At 38.7% G+C, this 18942-nt stretch overlaps 2 protein-coding genes across 2 annotated transcripts in view; one reads left to right on the top strand and one right to left on the bottom strand.

The window, feature by feature from the left end:
- LOC107723096 (C->U-editing enzyme APOBEC-2-like) overlaps positions 1-6169 on the bottom strand; it is a 7917-nt gene extending 1748 nt beyond the window's left edge. Inside the window, exons 1-2 of the mRNA XM_016531616.1 lie at positions 5903-6169; positions 277-806 (exon numbers count right to left, since the gene is read on the bottom strand). Of these exons, the coding sequence (XP_016387102.1) occupies positions 278-806; positions 5903-6153 (780 nt within the window). The 5' untranslated portion in view covers positions 6154-6169 and the 3' untranslated portion in view covers position 277. The remainder of the gene's footprint in view (positions 1-276; positions 807-5902) is intronic.
- Positions 6170-10064: 3895 nt separating this feature from the next.
- LOC107723034 (ETS-related transcription factor Elf-3-like) lies at positions 10065-12367 on the top strand. Its single transcript, XM_016531537.1, has 8 exons — positions 10065-10183; positions 10308-10459; positions 10906-11136; positions 11227-11370; positions 11472-11582; positions 11681-11767; positions 11999-12112; positions 12207-12367. The coding sequence occupies exons 2-8, from the start codon at positions 10315-10317 to the stop codon at positions 12365-12367; spliced, it is 993 nt and encodes a 330-aa protein (XP_016387023.1). The 5' UTR covers positions 10065-10183; positions 10308-10314.
- Positions 12368-18942: the final 6575 nt, after the last annotated feature.

Genomic DNA, 18942 nt, shown 5'->3' with positions numbered 1-18942 from the left:
CTTCGTTTTTTTTAGCCCCTTTGCTCTCTATGAGTGCTCTCGGATTTCATCAGAAATATCTTAACTTGTGTTCCGAAGATGAACGAAGGTCTTACGGGTTTGGAACGACATGAGGGCGAGTAATTAATGACAGAGTTTTCATTTTTGGGTGAACTTTCCTTTTAAGTAACAGAATTTTTTTTAAATAGTTTTAGCGTTAGTGGACTATAATATCCTTGTTTCAATGTCAATAGTTGTGTTTGTTCGTGTAAGTGTTCGTTAAAGATCGTCTCTTACATCACTGCAGGATGTCGGCCAGTTTGTCTTGGTAGTACTCGTAGTTCTCCTGGCAGTCCTCCCAAAGCGTGAACGTCTGCTCGTCGTTCTCCACGAACGTGTTCCAGGTGTAGGTGAAATCCATCGGCTTCATCACACGCAGTTTGCAGCCGGCGGCCGCCAGCGCCTTTAGCCCCGCCTGGATCTCAGGCTCCTCCCACTCGAAGAGCCGCGCGGAGTAGATGGACAGATGGAGGCTCTTCCTGGCCTTCAGGATCTCGGCCAGCTTCGCGGCGCAGGCGGCGCACGGGCTGGACGACATGTACCAGGTGATGGTGTATTTGAGGGCGGGGTCGTAGTTGGGCAGGACCTGCTGGAAGAAGGCCTCCTCGGCGTGGCCGCTCGCGTGCTCGTCCTCGATGAAGCCCCTGAGGAGCCCTCCGGAGCCGGGCCCCTGGTCCACCATGTAACACAAGAAGGTTTTGTTCCGGCCGGAGGAGTACTCCACGTTCTTGAACTGGAACTTGTAGAAAAACGGGTCCATGCGATCCCTGTGGACACATGAGGAGGTGAATTCAAGACCTGCATGGCGCCCTCTGCTGGAGCCTCCTCGCATTACAAGGTATTTTCACTCTTGAAAAATGCATAAAAGTATTTAGGAGGAGTTCTACCTGTAATATTTCCCAGCAGTCCAGAGTCTGTGGTACGACTGGATTAAAACTATTGATTTCTCAATTTTGATTAACCCAATATCAAAGTCGTAACCTTGTCTTGAATATATATATATATATATTAGTGCTGTCAAATGATTAATCGCGATCCAAAATAAAAGTTTTTGTTTACACAATATATGTGTGTGTACTGTGTATCTTTATTTTGTATATATAAAGACTCCCACATACAGTATATATTTTGAAAATATTTACATGTTTATAGTTCTATTCATATAATTTATATTATATGGCCGAGGACAATATTTGAAAATCTAGAATCTGAGGGTGCAGATAAATCAAAATATTGAGAAAATCATCTTTAAAGTTGTTCAAATGAAGTTCTTAGCAATGCATATTACTAATCAAAAATTAAGTTTTGATATATTTACGGTAAGAAATTTACAAAATATCTTCATGGAACATGATCTTTACTTAATATCCTAATGATTTTTGGCATAAAAGAGAAATGTATAATTTTGACCCATACAATGTATTGTTGGCTATTGCTACAAATATACCCCAGCGACTTAACACTGCTTTTGTGCTGCAGGGACACAAATACACAATCCAAACAGGAAATAAAACAATAAATGTATTAAAACTATTCTGTGTCCTAAACTCCTAAAATATTGGTGTCTCATATTTTAGAGCAGTCCGTGCAATTTGGGAAAGAAATCAAATCTGTATGTGTTTGAAAATATTCAGATGTAACCCGCTTTGTAATCGTTAACATTTTCATAAGTAACTGTAACTTAATTACACATTTTTTTCTCAGTAGCTGTAACAGATTCCTGTTACATTTATTTTGTAATTAAATTTACGTAATTCCGTTACATGTAACTAGTTACTCCCCAACACTGTATATAATATACATAATAGTTTAATTCCAAGTCAGTTTAATCACCATTCTATATTAATGCGCTGCTTTCAGTGTCCGGTGTTTGGATATCATGCTGTGCGCACAAAGAAACATTTAGAAACGTGCTGTCAGTGCTGACTTTTATTAACACTCTACACCTCTGTTCCCACTACTGAACTTCTCTCATTACGCCATGCTCATAGCTTCTCTAGTTTTGACTCTGTTGTCCCCACAGAGGTTGATGAGACCGGGAGGCAACAATTTGTTATATACCAGAAACACGAATCGTCTACCAAATCCATCAGTTCTGGTGTACCTCAAGGTTCTGTTTTGGGCCCTCTCCTCTTTACCATTTATATGCTACGAATTGGACAAATAATTAAACGCTACAGGTTTAACGTCCACTGTTACGCAGATGACATTCAAATTTATTTTAGCGCACCTTCCACCTCAGTGTTTCCTCCGCCTGCATTAACAAATCGCATCAAGGAACTCAAGCTTTGGCTTGAGGCAAATTACCTTAAATTTAACTCTGATAAATCCTTCATTAATACGTCAATGTCATCTGGAACTGTACCATCAAAGCTTAAGATTGCTGCTGTCACTCCACTTCTTAAAAAGCATGGTCTCGAACGTTCTTCCTAAGTAGCTATTTCGAACTTATCTTTTCTCTCTAAGATATTAGTAAAAGTTGTTGCCTCCCAGTTACAGGCTTTCTTAACAGCACACAACCCTCTCACGGCTTTCAGCATTTGGAATTACTGACACAGCCCTTGAATGGTTTTCCACCTATTTGACCGGGAGGCAACAATTTGTTATATACCAGAAACACGAATCGTCTACCAAATCCATCAGTTCTGGTGTACCTCAAGGTTCTGTTTTGGGCCCTCTCCTCTTTACCATTTATATGCTACGAATTGGACAAATAATTAAACGCTACAGGTTTAACGTCCACTGTAAGCTGTAGTATCTAAGCTCTCTGGTCAACTGATGGATCTGGATGGTGATCTGATTATGCCCTCCACTAAAGTTCGCAATCTTGGTGTTCTCATTGATTCCACTCTTTCATTCAATGATCACATTGGTAAAGTAGTAAAGACAGCTTTTTTCCACCTGCGTAATATCTCGCGTATTCGATCCTCTCTCAGTAGGAAGGATGCTGAAACTGTTACACATGCCTTCGTCACATCTCAACTAGATTACTGTAATTCACTTCTTTATGGCCTGTCAGCTAATAATATCAAACGACTACAATATGTTCAAAACTCTGCAGCTCGCTTGATTACCCACACAAGAAAGAGCGATCACATTACTTAATGAACGATTATTTGTAGTGCGCTGCCCACCCAATAAATCGCAATAATCCTCTTGCTTTATTACGTTTGGTAAGAAGCAAAGTCTTAACGTTCAAATTCTGTCACTTTAATTACGAAACAAATGCTGCAGTTCGAGCGGCAGCGCGAGTAAACAATAATCTCTACCACTTTAATGCAGGACGAAATAAACATGAATGAACATCAGAAGGTACCGAAATGAATCATGTCAACCGCAGAAATAAAACAACTTGTAAACAATGTCACGTAATATCACATTTACCTCAGGAAGTAAATTCAGTGTCCAAAAACTCGATAGTCAGCTTGAAAAATAACTCTAGAGAGATGCATTTTGATAAATATATGCACTATATACATATATTTACTTACTAAATTAGCCACGATCTGTTTTTCAATATTTACTGTATGTTTTAATAAATCCGTTATGAAGAGAAGTTATGGCATCCACTGTTTAAATGTTTACATTTCAACAACAAACTGGATTAAAAACATAATTATAACATTAAATACATTTTTAACATATAATACATTTTTATTATGTGCAATTTTAAATGTTTGTTTATGAATCAGTTTAATATAGTAATGTACCAACCAACAGGCTTTTTATTGTATAGTTTACAGCATTAGTTGAGGGAGATTGGCATGCACCGCACCTGATTACCTATATAACCAAATGAATCAATATACTGAATCAAATTGAAGCGAATCACATACTAATTGAATCGTGGAATTTGTCTCAATAGCCAGCCCGAGTCTTTGACCTCTGAGGGGGTTTCTGTGGTTGTTTTTAACAGCTCCTTCACCGGCTGACAGATTGGAAGGGCTGTTGGGGTTATAAATACCCTTGGCGGGGGCAGAACTTTATTCTTGGACTCTGACCCATATACAGAACCCACGGTTTGGAGGCATTGTGTGTGTTTGCTGCCAGATGAACCTGATTCAACAAGCACCTGCTACGAGATGATCCACAACAATTCACAGCTTTAATGTGTCGACAGAATCAAACTCATCAGCGATGGGTTATCAAGCACGTTTGCATTCATAAACGTCAGATGTCAAACAATATCAATCAATCATAAGTCAGAGATCTCAGTAAGAACTCAAACATTTCTCATCAAGCGGCTCCGCTTTCATTTCATAGCTCTAGACTCTTACTGGATGATGACTGGGCAGTTTTATTTCTGTTTGGGAGTTTTAGGAGAAGCATCTAAGAGGAAACCGACACCTAAATGAGATGTAATTCCAGCTCCAATCTGATTGACTTCCTCAAAAAGGTACTTTAGGGTCAGTCAGGAGTCGTCTTCTTCTCAAGAACCATTTCTGACCGTTTAGAGTTCTCGAGTTGGTTCCTCTGGACACTGACAACGTTCTTGATGTTTCAGGTTCTTTAAAGCAGCATATGGATGTTCTGATGTTATTTTAAGAGCGTGTTCTTTAGACGACACACAGCGAGACACATCACGGCCTGTCAGGACTGACCTTGGTGGGGGATGGGTTGGATTTATCTGCGTTCAGTTCACACATTCCCCAATAGATTCACAGATGCACCCATGGAGAAACACGATTTACGCTCTTAAAAATAAAGGTTTTTGGCATCAGTGCTTCCATGAAGAACATCCATGGAGCTTTCCATTGCACAAAAGGTTCTTTATAGTGGGAAATTGAGCTTAAATGGTTCCATAAAGAACATCCATTGCAAAAAAGGTTCTTTATAGTGGGAAATTGAGCTAAAATGGTTCCATAAAGAACATCCATGGAACTTTCCATTGCAAAAAAGGTTCTTTATAGTGGGAAATTGAGCTAAAATGGTTCCATAAAGAACATCTATGGAACTTTCCATTGCAAAAAAGGTTCTTTATAGTGGGAAATTGAGCTTAAATGGTTCGTTTAATGGTTCTTTGGGCAACCAAAAGCTGTTCTTCCATGGAATCACTGTGAAAACACACTTTCAGAAGTCTGCATTTCTCCAGAAGATTCTTATCAGGCTTAATTTCCTTGAAAATTAAACATCCGTCATCATTTACACACCCTCGTATCATTACAAACCCGTATGACTTTCTCTCTTCCGTGGAACGTTTCTCACTCTATAAACAATGCCATAGAAGAGCCATTGAACCAACACTTTATTTTACGGTGTCCTATTATAACAACAATTGATTATGCATAATTACATGCTAACCCTAACCATATAGTAAGTACAGTATAATTGCACTGTAACAAGGACACCTTAAAATAAAGTTTAACCAAACCATTTTTGGTTCCCCAAAGAACCTGAACAGTTCTTAAAAGAACCACTTTTTTTCTTAACATAAACAAAAAAAGCACTTTTTCCACTATAAAGAACCTTTTGTCCAATGGACAGGTTGGATGTTAAAGGTTCTTAGTGGAACCACTGATGCCAATGAAGAACATTTACTTTGAAGACTGTTGATTAAGCTTCGTGTGTGGAACAGACTCTCAATTATGGTTTCATTCCCTTAAATCTCATGATTTGTTTTTGTTTTTAATGATTAATATATTCCCCTAGAAGTTGTCAATGATCCCACGTGATTTATTATGTTTGTGTGCAGAAGTATGACTTATGAGTTGGGTCTGTTCCTCAAACAAAGCTGTTTTATGATTTATGATGCACAAGTAATCAGAAGGTCTGAAGGTCATACATCTCTCGTGTTCCGCAGAAGAAGGAAAGCCGGCCAGGTTTGGAAAGTACTGTAAATGATGAGAGGATTTTTCTGACTCACCCGGTGATGATCTCAAACGGCGGCAGCTCCATGGGCTCCGGTTTCTCTGCGTTCTCTCCGTTCGCCGTGGCTCCGTCTCCGGTGGCGGCCTCTCCGTTCTCCGCCGGCACACTTGTCCCGTTCACCTCGGCTTTCTCTCCTTCTTTAGGAGGTTTCTCCTCTTTCTTGGCCTCATTTTCTGCTCTCTCTTTCCTCCTGACGGTCAGACGAGAGCTGGCGCCTCCGCTGCTGCTGCTCTTTCTGTCGGCCATCTCTAGAACTGAACACACACACACACACCTCAGTATTTATAACAGCACTGGAGTGTGTGTGTGTGTGTGTGTGTGTGTGCAGCTGTCGGCCTGTTCTATTAAAAGACCTCCCGGCCACAGAGACGACAGATCTTACACAGGACATATATCTACATGCACTGCAAGGCAAACATTTAGACGCTTCTTTCTCATGTCAAAAAATGTTTCAGTTGAAGCAAAGGCAAAGGCCTCGTCTGAAAAGCCTCCCATGATGCACCTCGTGAACTTCCAGAGCTGAGTTTTCATCCCTACATCATTCCCAGACTTATATTTGTGATTTTTAAGAGTTCACACTATTACTTTAACACATGGAAAATAAGTATAGATATGCTTATATGGTGAAAAAAACACATTTTGCCATCCAGATATTTCAGTTCGAAGAAAATGCATTCACAATTGTTGACGTTTAAAGGAAAAACTAGTAACATGCGTCAATATATAACACATTTCAATTTAAAAAAAGGAAGGAAATTAGGATTTTTTTAACCAATATATGAAAAAGAAAATTTACATCATGTATTGATCTCTAGTAGGCTATATTCCATCCACATTTGCATTTAGTCTAAATGTAGGCCACTGTAAGACTGAAATATATTTTGAAATATATTTGGTATATGAAGGTTGAAACTAAATATATTTTCAATTTCAAATATGTGTTTCATTGAGCTTCACTGTTTACAGCAAATTTAAAATATATTTTTGAAAAAGTCTAAAGTCGTTCGTAACGAGACAGTTTAGTCTTATTTTCCAGTAAAATATTTTTTAAAAAGTCATTGAAACATTTACTTGAGAAGCCACAAAGATACTAAGACTCGTTTTTATTGACAGTATCGTAAATCTACCAGATCGTAACATCGTGCGCTGTGGAGATTCTCAAGTAGGCCGCATCTGTCTCGTTTTAAGGATTTTTAGATATATTAGTGAGGAAGAAGAAATCATTTAGATTTTTTTCCCCATAACGCGCTTCGCCTGATAAACTTCTGTCAGTCATTCGTGTTCATTCTCTCCTGAGGTGATGAAAAATGTTAGTAAACATTGGCATTGTGTCACTGTACAAACAGACACGCTCGGGTAGTGTTTAAGTTGAGGACAGATGAGATTAGAGTTCAGGTTTATCTTATTCACTTAAAGGCTTCACGTTTTGTTTGGTTTTCTTTAAAGCTGCTTCTTTAAGACAAACCGTTACACTGTGAAGCTTTACATTAATGTAAACAATGTGACGTGTGAGTGGATAAAAGCAGCAAGAACACCCGAAACAGCTTATAAATGTAAATTATGTGCTTAATACGCGGTTTATTATCGCGGTGTCGCTATGGTTACAGATATTATAGCCGCAAGTTAGCGAAAGCGGGGGTGGGGATTGGGAAACGTACCCATCTCCATTCGGTTCAAAAGTTTTCACCCCCCGGCTCTTAATGCATGGTTTCTCCTTCTGGAGCATCAGCGAGCGTTTGAACCTTCTGTAATAGTTGCATATGAGTCCCTCAGTTGTCCTCAGTGTGAAAAGATGAATCTCAAAATCATACAGTCATTTTTGGAAAGGGTTCAAATACACAAAAATGCTGGAAAACCAAAGAATTTGTGGGAGCTGAAGGGTTTTTCTGAAGAGCAGCAGGAAGTTTAACTGTTCAGGACAAACAACCCTGTTGAAAAAACCAGCATATGCTGGTTATGTATATTTTGACGCTGGGATGCTGGTTTAAGCTGGTCCTTTGCTGGTCCTTTTGCTGGTTTATGCTGGTCCTTTGCCAGCATAAACCAGCAAAGGACCAGCTTAAACCAGCATCCCAGCGTCAAAACATACCTAACCAGCATATGCTGTTTTTTTCAACAGGAAAGGGACTCATGAACAACTATCACTAAACAAATAAACACAGCTGTGGATCATTCAGCTAACAACACAGTGTTAAGAATCAAGTGAATGTAAACTGTAAAGTGTATTTTTTCCCCCAAAATGTTCTTTACCATGATACCCAAATACATTTACCATGGTATTTACATGGCATTGCAGGGTAATTCCAAGAATATTATGATAATGCTAATAAAACAAACCATTGATACTTCCTGGTACTTTTTGCAAGTGTAAAAATAGCAAGGAACACGTCCAAAAAAGATGACAGTGTATGGTAGCCTACTTTGTGTCCAGCAATTTGATGTAGTTGCAGTACCCGGATCTCTCCGCATGGTGGCAGGAGTTTCCCACTAATGGAGTCAGACTGTGTGCAGCTCTCATTAACTTCATTAACTAGCCTATTAATGGAGTCTGGAGCAGTTAATAACTTTGGGAAGTCGACAGAAGGAATTCCTCGCCGTCACACTGACCTTCATGCTTTACTTGATGTGGTGAATATATAACAGACCCCAAGCCGAGAGAAACACACACGGACTAGTGTTTGCCATCACGACTGGGACTTCCCATTGACTTCTATTGTTTTAATTTAAGCTAATTATGATTACAACCCAAACCGAACCCTGTCCAACCCATTACCGACAACATTTGGAAATTTCTATGTGAAATTTTCTAATATATATGAAGTTAGTCATAATGGCTCCAGACTGACTTTGAGCTTTAATTATGAATCATTTATTTAATGGCAAGTAGTGACGTAAAGAGATTTCATCCGATTTAGTTCTTTATAATCAAAAGTATAGCTCATCATGACCTCAGGAGATGAATACCTTTGCGAAATGCTGTTAAAAACGTGTGTTAGGTTTGACCTTTTAAAATATGACCTTTATAATACTGATCCAATGTTGTTGTTCTCTCTCTCCCACGCAGGTGATTGTATTTATTTATGATCTTACAGACAATCCTACATACACTCATGACTGATGGATGGGTTCGCACTTTCTTCTCTATTGAGTGTTTAATCGACATGATGCAAGACAGGTAGAGAGAGCGACAGGTGGGTGATGGGGTGACAGATGCCTCCGCATTTGGAAAGTCTTGCAGTCTCAAGAATAATTTATCTTCACCAGAACCTGTTCATTTGCATTCCAAGACGTCTTTCCTTCATCAATCATCAGCGTGGCGTCAACAAGAAACGGAAAAAGAGCTGCAGTTATGAGAGGAGGAAAAATGTGAAGAGAATAACATGCAAACATCTAAATTTGGATCACATGATTAACTGCTATTTTAGTACCGTGGGCTAGCAAAGTGCGTAAAAATAGAAACGGAAATGCATGGTAATTAATGACTTCCGTTCATATATGGTGGTATTTACTTTACAATGGTACACAAAAAGAATGCAAACACAAATTCTGCTCATATGAATCGCTTCAGACTTGAGGTTGAAATGCTTACATCATTTGCTGTCATTATAAGCTTCATCCACAACAACAGAATGGAGTTTACCATCACCTACATCTAGTACAAAAGCACTCAGCCATGTATGAAGACCCAAAACACACACACACAGAGAAACACCAGTCAGTCCTGCAGCAAACCGAAACCTGTTATAAAGTTACACACACACACACATTTGCGTCAACGTTAAATATTGGCAGAAATGACTTCATCCCTCCGGGAATAGTTGAGAGAATGGGTTAATGTGTGTGTGTTGTCATGAAAAAAGAGCACAGGTGACATAGTATTTGCTCGCGTTTATCTCTGAATGTATGTTAGCTGCCTTGTCATGTTTCAAGTTAATGTTTCAAGGTCTGAAAAGCTATTCTCAGGAAAAAAAACAAAAGGGGAGAGCGGCCGAGTGAGCGAGAAAGAGAGAGATATTCGCTGGAATTCCCCCTCCCAGGAGAATATGCTCACCTGGCCACGCCCCCTCATGCATCTCACCTGGCCACGCCCCCTCTTTGCCCGTTCTTGCCCTATAAATTCATCAGCAGCAGCAGGTGCATAAGCAAGCCTTCTGAGATTCTGAACAGTGAACCTCAAACTGCTGAAGACAAAACCTTACTGACTGGATTATTACCTAACTAACACTTGCACTGGGATTTTATATAGAAACCAAGCTGCCTTTATCCACCACAACTGGTAAATAATTTGCCTTTTAAATCATTACCTTCCAAGCAAGTTTTTTTTTTTTTTTTAAATAAGAACATACTTCTGATTTGCAGTTTTGGATGAAGTTCAATTGATGTGGTTTCTTATCTTGCAGAATTCTCATGGCGTCAAGCGAACTTAGTCTTATTCTCAACAACGCAAATGCCAACCTGTACCCATCTGAACCGCAGCCCAACTTGTTGAGCATGACAGCGCCGATGGGCAGACTCTCAGAGATGACCTTCAGCAGTAACAACAGCACAATGGGTAAGCCTTCATCATCATACCGCTTACTTAAGAATAAATTAGCGGTAGCTCTTGATATCTGTATGGCTTTTGCCTGCTTGGGATGGTTCCCATCACCCAACCGAGAGCCCAGACACAACGATAATCTCATATCCCTGAAGTCTGACCTCAGTTTCTGACTCTTAAAATCATTAACCGAGGCAATGTTTAACTTGGCCTGCAGTAGACGGGAAGGAATGCTTTCTTTATGGTCTTTCGGGCAAAGCAGTCATTGTTGACACTGTGATCAAAACCTACGGGGTGTCAACACAACAGATAGTTAAACACACAACAGTAGCTCAGGCCCTGGAGACAGTAAACCTGAGCGGGTATTCTTCTATTGTTAGGGGCATCTACACCTGGGGGGTAGTTTGGGTGATCTCAGGTGTGAATGAGGCTAAACATACTTTGAACCTGTTCTCCGGCAGGCCCCTGGGACCTGGTGAACCCACAGATGTGGACCAGGCAGAACGTTCTGGAGTGGATCGGCTTTCACGTGGAGGACAGCAGGTTCGATGCCAGTCTGCTGAATATGAACTACTGCGACATGGACGGGATCACACTGTGCACAATGTCAAAAGAAACTTTGATGAGCATGTTCGGATCGATGCTTGGTGAACGGCTTCACCACAGCCTGGAGACCCAAAAGGCCAGATATGGTGAGCAACAAAGACGGAACTTGTTTGAAGAAGCCTTTGAAGTTTCTGTACTTGAATGCATTAACACACTTGATTTGTTTGTGTCTACAGCTACTGACCTGTCTGAGACATGTCTGAGTGAATCCGAATTAGACTTACTGGACAACATACTGCAGAACTCGTTTTCCTACATGCATGGACCGAGCCTCGGTCCACTTCTGGAAACGGTGGTGATCCAGCCCTCAATCCCATCAGGTTAGAAGCAAATTCCACTTTGCAACTTTTCAACATAAACCATTGAAAGCAATGTCCAACTATCGGTACTTGAAATAACATTTGGAATTCTCTTTGCGCAGACAATTCAGAGAACAACTACAGCTACTTTGATGAGTACACCAACCAGCTGACTCCAGAGAGTGACCACGGCTATGACTCTCTAACTGAGAGCTTTCAGAGTTCCCACACTGGTGCGTGTCGCCACAGAACTCTACTAATCCATTAAGGTCAAGCATCCCAAAGTTCTCCTGAAGTCTGAACGCTCTTTTCTTTGGTATGTCCTCTACAGGTAGCTTCCTGAACCCAAGCTCACCCGAGTCCAACAGCAGCGACTCCGACCCAGAATACTCAGAGATGCCTTACTCCACCAGCACTAGTAAGTTCCTCCGATTCTGATCCTAGAGGGTTACCTACCTGCAGAAGCTAGTTTCAACCTTAGTCAAACACACCTGAACCAGCTAATCAAGGTCTTTACTTGGCAGTTACAGGCAGGTTGAAACCTAACTCTGCAAGGTGGTGGCCCTCAAGCAGCAGGTTTAAATGGAATAATAAAGTAGGGAGTACCCAAATAGACCCATCTAACGTTTGACTGCATTCTTTTCCACAGAGAACTTTGTGAAACAAGAGTCCGGAGAGCCCAAAAAGAGAGGCAGAGGACGACCCCCAAAGTGCCAAAGTGAGGGATTTGACCATTTCATTCAGTCCAAAAAAAGCAAACACGGTGAGTACACAGAACTCTAGTTGAAGAGGTACCTAATGCTCAAGATCAAGTAACGATAATCCGTACTAAACTAGACTCTACTGCTCCATTGCAGCTCCAAGAGGAACCCACCTGTGGGAGTTTATCCGGGACATCCTGATCCACCCGGAGAAGAACCAAGGTCTGATGAAATGGGAGGACCGCAGGGATGGCGTCTTCAAGTTCTTGAAGTCCGAAGCTGTTGCTCAGCTCTGGGGGCAGGAGACCGGATATTGAAGTGGACCTGTCAGTCAAACCTAGAGACTTTGTACTCCTGCAAATGAGGAACTTTAGGGTGCTCTGAAGATCCTCTCTTTAGAAACACGGTCTTCCCAGAGGGAAAAGGTTTCACAGAAACTGTAAGCCAGAGTTTTGGCTAAAGTAGGTTTTATGAACCAGTAAAAGTTGTGCATGTCTGGTTCGAGCGGCACGCGGGCGTGGCCTGGATCAGATAGTATTGCTACATCACTTAAAGACTCTATGTAAACACTTGTTCTACACAATGGTTGAACTGTTAGAGAATGTAAAGCTTTGTTAAGGCTCTTTGGTATTGGGAAATGAAGTTTCGTGTGTAGGTATATTTGTCAAACCATTTGTCAGAGCAGATTAACGGAAGAACACGTCGGTGGTATGACGTGTCTGTAACGTTCATATCTGCTGTGCTGATTGATATTTGTTCTACTGTATATAAATGTACATATAAACTATATATTCTTTGTAATACTTGTCAATCGAGTACAAATCAGATATATCAATTTCTCAATTTTTCTGTGATTTGTCAAGTCACTGGATAATGTGTATGAGGTTTGCCTCTCAGATGTTATAACTATTATGTATGGCATTTATTTGCTATTTTTTGTATACGTATTTTCTAAAAAATAAAATTTCTGATTAAAAGTCTTTCATCTTGCATTTGTGCCTCACCCTCCTGAACAATGTTCCACCGAACCTTATTTCAACATTTACTTTATAATTGCTCAATTTGCTCAAGTCTTCTTATCAGAGATCACAGATGTGTTGAAACGTGACTCTTTCGTGCAAAGTTCAAAACAAACATGCAGCAGAATGCAGGATGAATGCTATTTTTACGCATCTCGGATGCATAAACAGGTTAAAAATGCAGGTCAAATTTCACGGCAAATCAACAGAATGATTCAGCTGTTTTTTAAAAAATGAATTCCAACACGTTTCTCCATCATGCTTGAAGTCTTGGATGGTATTTTGTTTTTTTGTTTTTTTTGGGATGTATAAAGTCAGTTCTCCTTAAGTTCTCAAAATAACATTACTTTTACACATTTAAATATGAATGCAGATACAATTAGGTTTAGTTTAAGTTCTTTAAATGCCCATTTGTGTGCTGCTGTTTGATTTTTCAGACCTAGAATTTCCAAACGATGCAGTTTGACCTTTGCTTGAACTTGACTGCATTTTTCACAGCAGGTTTAGTTTTGCATTTAGAGCACAAAGCGACTGTTTTTTAGAGGTCCGGCATTCAAATACACACGCACTGCATTTGAATTTAGGATCCACATGCAAATAGGCGCAGCTGAACAAGACAGAAACTGAGAACCATCATAAGCAGTAAACAGTCTTTGAACTGGATAATCTCACGCTCATCATTCAATACCTGTGAGAGCTGCGGAAAACAGTCGGAAAAGAGTTTATGAGCTCGAAAACACTTTAAACTACCCTGGAATTAAGGTCATCTGAGATGGTTAATCTGATGGCCTTGAACTGAATTTATCCTATACACTAGAATCCAACCCAAGATGACTTGATTACCAATTACTAAATAGAGCAGTTTCACTCCGGAATCCTTTTACCGCCGTGTTATTATGAGGTCTCAACAAAAGTGACAAATGTTAAAAGAATTCATTTGTGTATCGCATAACATACTTCAGGCGTGTTTCAGGTGTACTCTGTTGTACTTTCAGTTTTCAACTATGCGCACGGTAAACATCAGGTGCTTTTGTCAGTTTGACCGTGACTCGTACACTGCTAAAATCTCTTTTGTCATGGCTTAGATTACCGACACAGAAATTATTCAGGTCAAGAATGTTTTTCGATAAGCCGAGCCCGAAAGAAAGCTGGAAACGCCATTGAAGTCACTGGCGGCTTCGCCCGCGGCCTCAATCTGCCTCTATGCCTGACAGCTGAATTCAATGCATGATGCTTCATGATGCTGTCACTTAAATGCTTTAAAGTGCACGTTTCATTCACAGCATTGCTGCAAGCTGAGCTAAAGCTGCATTAAATGCTTGTTTTCTACTGTCAGGTTTTTCTTTCAGGTAAAACTATCATGAAGTGACCCCTAAAGAGAAGCTGCTGAGTGTGACTAAAGTGCATGAAACAGAAGGGAGTTTGTTTGATGGTGATTTATGACAGGCATCAGATAAGAGGTCATGTGTGTGTTTACTGCGCTCACTGGCACTTCTCAAGCGCCTGTCGAGTCTTGTTTGTGTGAAACATTCTTCCACAGTTCTCTGGAAGCTGCGATGGTCAGTGTGTCTGAGTGTGTGATACCATATTTATGCCGAACGAAACCCAAACATGCAGTAAAAACATCACACAATTATTACTCAGAATTTCAAGAGGTTTTAATGCATCAAGCATTTACTTTTATATAGGTTAAATATGCAAACAATAAATAACTAAGTAAACGAAAATTAGCATTTGTGTTTTATTTTTATTGTAAAATTGCTGCGAAATTAATATAATTAAAAATAATAAATGTTTTACGCATAATTGTATAAATTAAGTCACATGCATATCATTCATAAAATTATAAACATAAAAATAAAACATAAATACGAAACTGTATTTAATATTAATTATGAATAGCAAAAAAAAAAAAGGATTGTTTGGTGTGTTCGGGTGTTTCGTCTGAGTAATTCATGCCCAGTAAATAAATGAATCATTAAACAATATAAACTGCTGCAGTCACATGACTAACCAGACTGTAAACCCAACTAAGCAACAACAGCAGAAAAACTGGATTATTATTGAGTCAGACTCATGCAAACATTAAGATGGTATTAAAACATGTTTTTAGCATATATAAACAATATTTTTAATTTTACTTTAAAACAAACATATTTTTCCAAGTTTTGTTTGCTAGTTGTGTTATAGTGAAGATTTAGTGTAGGTTATAAAGTTTCTGCAGTGTGCGAGTGTGCACAGCGTTATAGTTTGATATAAACCTAAAAGTTCAAGATCGGATCTGTTTTGGTATGTGATCATTTGTTAATCATTTCATTTCCAGTCAATATTTCGGTTTTGATTGAGTGAAACGCCTGGCACACTTACGTAAAGAGATCAACGCGGGCCAATTATTTATTACTCATGTAATAGTAGCTTTTGTTCAAGGATAGAAACTCTTTGTTTGGGTTTCAGTAAAAACACAGAACATACACGTTATACTTGCCTTTACAGTTCAACAAAATAAACAGCATGTGAAAAAATATGAGTTATGTAACATGACCTCATTGTGTTAATGTGTAATTATTAATTAAATATTACAATAAAAAAAATATATATACTTAATATGTAAAAATCTATTTAGTATTATAATTAAAAATATATTAAAAAAATTAATAATTTTATATCTGTTATATTGCATATTGTGGAATAGAGTATTTCTGATAAATTAAGAAAAATAATACCCAGTACAAACTGCAAGGGGTTAGTTAGTCTCTGCTGGTAGATGTTGGCCAATCAGCATCTTTCATCCGTTCAAATGTGCTTTCTGATGAAATAGGACAAAATGTTTTTGCAGGCGACATTTACATCACAGATATTTCATTATATTACAGTAGGTGACGTCTGCTCCTCATAAAACACCTGAAATACTGAGCCATATGGAGGTTGAGGATCTCCTGTGTAAAAGAGCAGCGCAAACATTCAGCTAACCATCTGCGTTTTGGCTCCACAGAACAAGGGTCATGACACAAAGATAATTAATAATGACAGTTTTGGGCTGAACTGTCACTTTAATTACTGATACAGTAAATGCTGGTGATTGATTGGTAAGTTAGTGTTTAACTGTCTGTATTGTGTTCATAATCTGATGATGATTATGTAACTTACATTAAAGGTCCGCTCACACCAAGAGCGATAACTATAATGATAAAGATATCGTTTTAAAAGTCATCCAAAATTGGAAAGAATAGCAGAGTCCACATCACATAACGATAACACTATAAAGGAACGATATTGTCGCAATCACTTTCATAGCGATTTTTTCCAGCTGATGAACGATAGAAACATTGACAGCCAATCAGAATCCTTGCTGCTTTAAAGAGCACGGACATATAACTCGTCACATATCGACGCTTGGTCAGGACCCCTTTAGGGTCACTTTTCGACGTGCAGGGTCCTCCATTGTTTTCAGTTGTTTGTCTTAATATAATGGTTTGCATGCATTTGTAAAAAATAGAAATAATTTTATATAAATTTATACTTTCATTGGAGCACCTAACCCCACCCCTACCCTAAACCTGCCCACTTCTGAACAACATAAAACACACAACAGGCAAATATACTGTAAGTACAGCCACTAGGGGTGGGAATCTTTAGGCACTTCACGATCCGATTCCGGGAGTCACGATCCGATTCCAAAACGATTCTTGATCTACATTTTTCGTAATTAATTCTTCTGCTGTGCAAATACATCTGACGAGTTGGGAGTGAGATTGTGTTGTAGATCAAATTACTAAAATGCTAGAAGAGCTTCAAGTGTCTAAGTCGACTGGGCTGGACGACATTCCAGCTAGATTTTTAAGAGATGCTGCAGATATTATAGTTCCAACTATTACATTTATTGTTCTTTCCTTGGAAAATGGTATAGTCCCATTGTCACGGAATGCCAGGAGAGACAAGGTAAGATCCATTTGCAGTTTATTGAAAGTAACAAATGATCAAAACAGAACAAAAACGTGGCAAAAGGTAATCCAAAACACAAGAAACAGAATAACACGGTGAACTCCAGATAACATCAAGAAGACATGGGAAGACAAATACAATATAGCAGCAGTGACAGACAGAGTGAGCATGGTATATATAGATGGGATAAAGAGTAAATGACTAACAGGTGAAAATGATCGGAACTGATAACCAGGTGCTCATGATCAGACAGAATGACAAGCAAGGGACTATGGGAAATGGAGTTCAACACATAACATAAAAACGGGAGAGTGCCCTCAAGTGGCCAGCCCAGGGCACCACAACCAGACACTGTGACACCCATCTGATATGAAGCTCGCCAAAATCATTCCATTAAAAAAAAGGAAATTCGACTGATACTTCTTTACATTATTTAACAGATTTTATAAGGAGGCAGACTGATGAAGATAAAATGTGTGGTATGGCACTTTTGGACCTCCAGAAAGTGTTTGACGCAGTAACTCATTCAATACTCTTAGACAAATCAAGTGTCATGGATTTTTCAAGCCTGGTTAAACTCTTATTTAACTGGGAGAATTCAGAGGGTAGAAATTGACGGGGTTCTTTCTGAGGAAACATTTGTTAAAAATGGAGTCCCTCAGGGAAGTGTTTTAGGCCCTCTTTTGTTTCTTTGAGATGCTGTCAGGCCGTATGTCAGTAAAAACGAATTTATCTGTCCTGTCAGCCGCTATACTGTGCTCGTAGCACGTGCTCTTCAATTGCACGCACAAATACGGCGGCGTGAGCATATTGTATCATTTCTATATCATTAACTGTATCATTTGATATTAAAGTGCGAAGCTCTTAAAGTAATAGCAGCCAAATAACCTAATAACCTGGCTGCTGTGATGTCTGTTAATCAAAGAACAAAAGCAAAAAAGAGGAAATCAATATCTTTTGCAGCTTTAAGGATTCATCTGTATTTAATTTAGAATTTAGTGTTTGATAACTTCATTCAATTTCTGTCTATTTCCTACTTGATGAAGGGAACAGGTAAATATGATATTTATTATAATGGGTTTATATGAAGATGGTTTTAAGTTCACTTAAATTAGAAATTTTTATTTTTTAAAGTCTAATAAATGTTAAAATTAATAGCTCTCTGTTATACTGTAATGTTGAATGGTTATAGTCAATGGTTAAACATTAGGAAAAAAAGAGACATCAGTAGTATTGCTATCAGCGATATTCGCCTTCAGTCATAAAAAGATGCTATTAAACAAATATTAAAAATATACTGTCTTTATGATGTTTCTACATTAATTTGAAGATTGAATGTGAAATTATTGCAATAAAAAAGTATATTTAAAAACTTTAATGTTAGGTGGGATTAATCTCGATTAATTTCAGGGGAAAAAAATGTGCGATTAATTGGTTAATTTTTTTAATTGATTGACAGCACTTTTTTTATACATAAATGCCATGCAAGCAGTTTGTGATTGTAATTGGTTTTTATATGCTTTATTAATTTCAGACAAGGACGTTGGTAGGATACACGTGAATTTAGGTAAGGAGCTTTGCAAGGCTTTCTGAAAACAAACTGATGCTGCATTTAGGTAAAACAGAATCCATATTATTTGGGTCTAAAAAGAATTTGAATAAGGTTTCTAAGATGTCTGTTAAGGTGGGGGATTGTTTAATATCAAGTTGTTTTTTTTAACTCTACAGGTGCATCTCAATAAATTAGAATATCATGGAAAAGTTAATTTATTTCAGTAATTCAACTATAATTGTGAAACTTGTGTATTAAATAAATTCAATGCACACAGACTGAAGTAGTTTAAGTCTTTGGTTCTTTTAATTGTGATGATTTTGGCTCACATTTAACAAAAACCCACCAATTCACTATCTCAACAAATTAGAATACTTCA

The sequence above is a fragment of the Sinocyclocheilus rhinocerous genome, unplaced genomic scaffold (genome assembly GCF_001515625.1).
Source record: "Sinocyclocheilus rhinocerous isolate Xijiao unplaced genomic scaffold, SAMN03320098_v1.1 scaffold223, whole genome shotgun sequence".
Lineage (NCBI taxonomy): Eukaryota > Metazoa > Chordata > Actinopteri > Cypriniformes > Cyprinidae > Sinocyclocheilus > Sinocyclocheilus rhinocerous.
This window is presented reverse-complemented; position numbering and strand designations above follow the sequence as displayed.